This window comes from Dendronephthya gigantea, unplaced genomic scaffold (assembly GCF_004324835.1).
Source record: "Dendronephthya gigantea isolate DGI-Jeju-01 unplaced genomic scaffold, DenGig_1.0 000037F, whole genome shotgun sequence".
Classification (NCBI taxonomy): Eukaryota; Metazoa; Cnidaria; class Anthozoa; order Malacalcyonacea; family Nephtheidae; genus Dendronephthya; species Dendronephthya gigantea.
In genome coordinates this window covers 1012807-1020873 of record NW_021163047.1, presented here as the reverse complement: position 1 = coordinate 1020873, position 8067 = coordinate 1012807, and the positions used below count along the sequence as shown (strand labels likewise).

At 36.5% G+C, this 8067-nt stretch overlaps 1 protein-coding gene across 1 annotated transcript; it reads right to left on the bottom strand.

Annotated features, from left to right (window-relative positions):
• Positions 1–2440: 2440 nt before the first annotated feature.
• Positions 2441–7211, bottom strand: LOC114526167. The gene is made up of 7 exons (XM_028547687.1): positions 7145–7211; positions 5519–5591; positions 5155–5348; positions 4357–4603; positions 3897–4005; positions 3361–3529; positions 2441–2959 (listed from the first exon to the last, which is right to left on the bottom strand). Exons 1-7 carry the CDS (start codon positions 7175–7177, stop codon positions 2666–2668), a joined length of 1119 nt encoding a protein of 372 aa, XP_028403488.1. The 5' UTR covers positions 7178–7211; the 3' UTR covers positions 2441–2665.
• Positions 7212–8067: the final 856 nt, after the last annotated feature.

Here is an 8067-nt window from a genome sequence, read left to right as displayed (position 1 = left end):
CGATGACGATTTCTTCCCACGGCTTCTTTGGGATTACAGTCGGTTTGATGAGTTCTTCTGTATGCTGTTTGGTGACGACCTGACATTCGAAACACTGTCCAATTAGTTGGTCAATCATTCCGTTCATCGTTGACCACCAGTACTTTGCCCGAAGCATTTGCTTAGTTTAGTTTTCCCAAGATGTCTCATCTCGTGAGCGATCTTAATTATCTTCTTTTGTAGTTTAGCAGGTAGGATAATCTGATTCATCCAGTAAAGGAGACCGTTCGCTGTATAAAGCTTGTTTTTGATAGCAACGAAGGGAGAAATATCAGGGTCCTTCTTATGCGCCCACCAATCACCGTCCCTTATGACGCTACGGAGTTTTTGGAAAGCGTTGTCTCGCATCGTTTCTGCCTTTATTTTGTCAAGGATGATAGCTGGCTCAGCCTCGGTGACACTCTTGATGATTTCTTCCGTTTAAATTTCATTGTCTCTTGTCTGGGGTAGGGGGTGCCATGAGAGGATGTCCAAAGGATCAGCCTCAAATTTTCCAGGCTCATATCGCATTTCATAGTCCACATCCTGCATGTCCACGACCCACTTCTCGATGCGTGGCGGTAGTTTTGCAGTGGCTTTGTTGAACAGGGGGAGAAAGGGTTTATGCGCTGTGACAATGGTGAACCGTGGTGCACCCAGTAAGTAAATGCTGAATCGATCCTCCACCCACTTTACGCACAACGCATCTTTTTCGGTCTCACTGTATCTTATCATCTCACACTATCTATCAGCCGCTCGACGTCGGTAAGTGTGCGACTGATAAAGTGGACTGGCTGCCACCCCTTCGCGGTGCGTTGAAACAGATCAGCCGAGAGACCTTCATTGTAGCTTGCTTCTGTGCGAACCATGGTAGGTAGTTGAGGGTCGAAGAATGCTATGGTATTGTCGTTGGAGATACTGGATTTTAGCTTCTCGAAGGCAGCTTGTTGTGCATGACTCCAGTGGAATTTATTCTCGTTGTGGGTTAATTCTCTTAAGGTTGCGTCAAAGAGGCGTATCCGGGGATGAATTTCGCCAAGTATCCGGTCATACCGAGGAAGCTTCGTACTTTTGATTTCGATTTCGGTGGAGTACACTCTTGGATGAATCTCACTTTGTCTGGTGTTGGGTTGAGCCCTTGTTGGCTAAATCTTTAGCCATAGAATTCCAATTCCCGCTGACCAAACTCGCACTTCGTCCGGTTGAATGTGATGCCGTAATCGGCTGCTCTCTGTAGGACAGCTTCGAGCGTCGTTTATATAACTTTATATCAACATATAATATATATATAAATATATATAAAGCTAAAAAAATATTGTAGCTAATGCAAAACTCAAAATATAGCTTTATTTATATTTATCTATTATAACTAAATAAAACTTTCCAACCCGAAATCCCACTAAACAAAACGAGTTTTCTTCGGTGAAATTTTTTTAAATTTTGTACGTATCAAGACATTAATTTCGTTAACCTAAATACAGATTTTCACACTATTGTATAGAGGGATTTTTTAACATCAATTTTGAACCTTTTTGTACATTACCTGAAAATATATCGATGCCGTTTATTTACTGAAATTATGCATGTCAGGAGAACGATCAAAACACTACTCATTGATTTGCAAGACTTGGAGAAAATTTACCGAAGGGAATCTTAAAAATGGCAACATAAAAAAGCGCTTTATTGAAGGCGCGCTGTTGCCATGATAACTGAAGAGTTTTCAAATAATATCGCGTCTGTTTGGCGAAAATTTCAACCTCCTACCGCCCGATATAATAGTTTGGTAGTCATTCTTATGCCCTAGAGCAGTTTAGGAGAAAAACTGTAAAGGGACACCTTAAAACATAACATATAAATTATTAATTATATGAATGTAAAAACGTCTTTGCCGGATTGCTAAGTTTACAAAACACTGATATGGATATAGACTAGATAACGCATCTCCATACAAATGCCGATACAAAAAGTGAAGCCGGAATTTAGCTAACTTTCTTACGGCATTATACAGGGAGGGGGGGGGGTTGTTCCCACTTTATCAGTAGATTTGTATTAAAAAATCACAGTTTTTTTCGATTTTTTCGCTTTACACAATCTCGATCGGGCTAAAGTCTCTATCAGTAGACGGACATGCAGGAAGACAATAATAAAGAATTTTGACCACGAAAGTGCTGTTGTTGTAGCTTTCTAACGTTTGAATAATGGGTTTTCAAGTTCGGTGGAGTGGTGTTCTAATTGTTGGTGATCTAAATAATGAGATCTGCATTGAAACAAATGTAGAATATTTCAATGAACTCTCAATGTACTCCAAATGAAAATATATTGTCAACATTTACAATGATCGCTAAATTTTCTATAGTATATATATTAAGGGATTATAAGATGGCTTCTTCAACCCACCGAACTCGTAATTCCATTTTTAATTATTAACTCAATACAGAGTGAATTAACTCATATGCAGAGTGAATTAGTTACGATGTTCAAAATAAGAGCTCGTAAACATTGGAGCATTCGTGACTTTTGACTCGTTCACATCTATCAAAAGAAGAAAATCGCAGCAAATTTGCTGCTGTAAACAGGCCTAAAATTCTTTCTTCTTTGCAAATTACACGTAGATCAAAATAAAAGGATTTCTGACACATTGTTTACATCAAATAGGTATCGCTGGATTCTTTGGATTGTACCTCCACAACTCCCAAGCAGTTGTGCTTCCCCACCAGTCCGTAATAGTTTCTTTACATTGAAGATCATTGATATCTGATCTAAGATGTATTTCACCATCTTTGACTTGAAACAGCGGCGTATTATTTTTTTCTTTTTCATCCAAAAAAGGTAAGAAGTCAGTGACTGCACATGGATGTAGTTTTATATCGGGAACATCGTAAGCCATGATTACCTGGTCCACTGATGTCTGGGCAGCTTCCACCACAAGGTTGAAATTATCCTTTCAGATAATAAAACCAATAAAAAAGAGTTATTCTCTAGGAAAGCATTCCTCGGCCATATTTTATTGTTTATCAACATTATATACCTTATAGGAGTGATATTTTCAAAAACCACTAGTTTAGCAGAAACTCTGGGTGTACGAAAATATATAAAATAAGACAAAATTTTTAATGCACTCCTTAGAAATGCTAACATAATTGAGCGACATGATAACCAAATCGCTTCCCTTCTCTTCATACTGAGAGCGAGAAGGCCAAATATGCATGCGTGATGTAAGAATGAATTCATCGAAAATATATGCATTCTTGTATTCTTATCTTTCAAAAACAACTTATCGGAAATTAAATGCAGTTACCAAACAATTATATCAACTAAGTTTACCCAATTACGGTCAGTTACCTTGTCCTTATTTTTCATCAGCATTCCATCCCCATAAGCAATCCATTTATCTCCACGTACGTTGGTAACACGAAGACCAAACTTGTTGTCCTCATCATGCATGAATTTGGACAGAAGATCTCCTGTTAAACTTGGTGTGACGTTAGAATGAAGTTCTGCTCTCGGTGTTCTGAAATTTCAATTGGAATATCGCTTGGTATGTGTAGTCAGAGCGATTACATTTTTTTATGTTTCTGATGCGTCATTTTTTACTAGAATTGGTGCTGTTGTTGTTGTTGTTGTCGTTGTTGTTGTTGTTGTTGTCGTTGTTGTTGTTGTTGTTGTTGTTGTTGTTGTTGTTGTTGTTGTTGTTGTTGTTGTTGTTGTTGTTGTTGTCCTTGTGCTTGTTGTTGTTGTTGTACTTCTTGATATGTTGTTAATCGTCATTGTTGTTGTTTTTCCTTCTGCCCGGAAAGCACATGTTGTAGTTATTCTCGCTGTCGATTATGCAAAAACAAATATCAGGCATGGCGGGTAAATAGACTATATTATCATACCTAATATGTCCACTTGCAAATGCATCAGTAAAAAAATGAAGGGCAAATGCCTCAATTGAATAGGCCATATCGCGCAGCTTTTCTCCAATATCTTTTCCTTTTGAGCGACCTAATCAAGATATGATTCAATTGATCGTGAGATATATGTCTTCTGCGCATGTTCGGTATACAGGCAAAATGAAATAAAAGCACTGAGAAAAAAGTAAGAAAAAACTCAAAAACATCGATGGAAATTCACGCAACGAAATTTTGCCCTTTATTTTCATGGTTGCATTGTAAAGAACGCTTATAAAATCACTGAATAACTTCTTTTGTACAATTATGTTAACTTTCTGCTTTCTCAAAATATTGAACATTGTAAGATATCTAAATATATCTTTAGACAACAACCCAGGGGGGGAAGTATCTTATTTTTATATAACCGATATTTTTAGACAGCAAACAGGGGGGTATTTATTACCTGCTTGCCGAGCTATCTCAATAGCATATCCATGTCCTGTTTCATAAGCCCTTTTAGCACGGGATCCAAAGTGATCAAAATTTTTCTCTGCAAGTCTCAGCATATTGCCACGCCATGGCCATACGGGATATTCACCAATCCACCATCCGCCGGTAGCTTCGTCCCATTCTCTGTCAGTGTGATGACATAATCGCTTCCGTCCGTCCGTGTCCTCTCTGATCATTTTGACCAATTTATCTAATTGTTCCTAAAAACAATATTTTTGAATGAAATATTTTTTTGTAACTTCGCAAGTCACAACTAGTTAATCTAGAAAGCGTAGAATTTAATAAGATTTATCGCTCGCCAACAAATATAGTGGGCCCAAGCACTTCTTAAACCATTTTTATTTACACATGACCCCGTTCGAAAGAATATATTTTATTAACTTTAGATTTTCTCTCACGTTAGAATACTTAGGATTGGGGAAACCGTTTTTCACTTCCTTGTGTCTACCAGAGAGATCTCTGGCTCTCCATCAGGGCGATCGTTGCCCCTTGACATCATATTCCAGGGTATAGTCATGAGCGAGGAAAAGGCAAAATAACATCAATGACGAGACTGCGATTCATGGATTATTGAATGGATTATTTTCACAGGTTTAATTTTCTTTGTGCGAAAATCGTTCAAAGTAGCTCAGTAATAACATTTAGTAGCGCATGACAGTATAATCACATTAAGTGTCTGTTTTATTCCTTTATTTTCTTCATTTTTCAAAATATATATCAATATAGTAATATTATATAATATATCTCAAACCTTATACTCTCCTTTGTATGGGGTGTTTGCCAAAGTTGAGTAAGCATTGATGAATCTGTGTAATCTATCAGAATGGCTAGGGTTCAAGGGATTTACAATCGGTTCATCAGGTATGCCATAAAAGTCTCCAGCAAGAGCAATGATATATGCAAACTGAAGACGAACTCCATTTGGAAGAGTAATTTTTTCCTTTCCTATATATGATGAAAGAAAATCTTTTGAACGAAGTAGCGAACTCAGAAGATCACAATAATGTTTTTTTCTGCTCTAGGCATTTCTCCGCTCAAGATTAGGGCATGCCGGTATACCTTAAGCCATGTTGCTATACGCATGAAAACTGATATTATCTGTAAAAAAGTCTTACCAATTGTCAATTTCTCCCCTATTTTCTCATGTTCGTCTGTTTGAAATTTTATTGATGGAATAAACTTGTATCCCTGAAAAAGAAAATATTGAATAAGACAATTACTGTTTTCCAGATTTCTTCACGCAATAATCAAACAACTGCCATCAATAAATCAATCAATCAAACAATGAATCAATCAATTAAACAATCAATCAAAGAATCAATCAACCTATCAATAAATCAATCAATAAAACATAGAATAATTAACAATTATTCACCAGGTTGAATTCGAGGTGAATATTCCCCGATACTCACAACGAGTCTAAGGCGGATAATTGTTTTATTATTTTTGCACAAGTGAATTGACACAAGAACTGTATTTGTTCATTTACCTCTTTCATAAGAAACGTCCACCAAACGGCTGATATAACAGCATAGTATTTTTGCACAAGTGAATACAACAAATCCTACCGATTCCTGATCGGTCAAATTTGACGTATTATGCTGTTATATTTACCTTCAGGAGAATAATTACAACAAAACCGAAATTGCAAAATGGCGACGAGCCATTTTGTGGACATTTCTTACAAAGAGCTCGAGATAAGTGAACAATCAGAACAAATGCAACTCTTGTGTCAATTCACTTGTGCAAAAATACTAAAACAATTATTCGCGGTTCGCCTTAGGCTCGGTGATTATCGGAGAATATTGACCTCGACTTCGGCGAATAACTATTAAATAATACGTCAAATCTGACCAATCAATATATAGGATTCGTTATATTCACTTGTGCAAAAATACTAAGAATACATATTTTATGTTACAATATTTTGAGAAGCCTTCATTTGTCTTGATTTTTCAATATCTCAGGTATGTTGACCTCTTTGCGATATGCACTTTCGTGTCTTACATCTCTCTAAGAAGCACTCAATTATAGCCAGTTCAGCATCCGTTGCTCCGTATGCGGAAAGCCCGTACAAAATATTTCACATAACTATCGAATTAAACATATAATCAATCTCAAACTGATTGAGATCGTCTCCTCAAAGTGTTCTAAGCACATTTAGTGACTTATTGGCCTTTATTGACTTATATTTTGCATGCATATATGTTATAGTTATATTTAGCATTAATATAGTTCTAGTTTATCAATTGTGATATATCAGGTATTGCCTCTAATAGGGGATAACAGCCAAAAAATTAAATTTACAGCCTCACAGTTTTGCGTTTTCGTGGTACCTTTCTTTCCGCGGCAGCGACAATTATTGTTTTCGTCAGCCAAATTTGCTTCATAAGCCGGATAATACGCATCAACACTCTTATAAATACATTTAATACTCGATGAAATCGGCCTCTCTAGATCTCTTATCGTCTTCCTTACACGAAGTCTAAAATTTATCTTACCACTAATGATATTATTATAGACATATGATATGCCATGTCATTGTACTACAAGTCTATTTGTCTTTCCTACTTATATACTTTAATAAGAATCAAAGGGTATTTATATACTGTATAATTGCAGCAAACATGGCTAAGTGTATGAGAGAAATTTAGAGCATAATGAAGCGTATTTCAATAAATAATAATAACGATATAAAAAACCTACCTTTAGGGTTATGATATTTATAAGAACAAACCTACCTTTAGCGTTCGTCTATCAGCTGTCTCTGGCATTTTGGAGAGAACGAGTTGACGATTCTGACGACTGTATCATGCAAACGTGAACTAAAAATTTCAAGTAACGAGGGCAGGTTTACATGGAAGTGATCAAGACTTGCCGCGTTCTTAGAAACTGGTTAGCTGTGGTCTGGAATTTACATCCTGTCTTCAAAGAAAGGTGTTAATATGAAACGCGGATACGGACAGACGAATTCTATGGATTTGGGTGAGTTCTGTGAAAACACGTGTTTTTTTCAGTCACAAGCACAAAATAACGACTTTATGAAGTCGTTATTCTCTGATGAAGCCTGGTTCACACTTTTCCTATGAATCTGGAATTAACTTTGTCTGAGGTTATTGGTGTGCAAATATTTTTGTCTTCTGATAATTTGCTCACAGCTCTAATATTGTATTTATACAGGGTGAACATCGATTCTTATGAAAGAAAGATCCATCATCGCTAATAGCAAAGATAATGACGTTATATTTCCCAGAAAAAGAGGATATTCTAAATTTTCAGGATGAGATTTTAATTTTGAACAAAGGATGCTCAAAATTTCCTCGATTCCTCGAAAGGCCATTCACAAGATCGAATTAATTATACGTATACGTGTGGCGAATGACGCAAATAGCAGACAAATAAATAAAATTATATAAGAACCTAAATATAGATTTCACACGGGATGAATTATTATAGCCCACACGGCCATCAGGAATCAAGTTTAGATCACCACATAAGATGAAATAAAGCTACCGGGGAATAGACGTACCTCGGGGAAACCCCCTTCTAACTTTTACGACAAAGAGCTAAGTTCCCTCTCACCTTAGAAACTTGATAAATTAAAAAAACACCATTACGTTACTATCAAACTAATCTTGGAAGTAAACAAACAAAAAACGCCTAA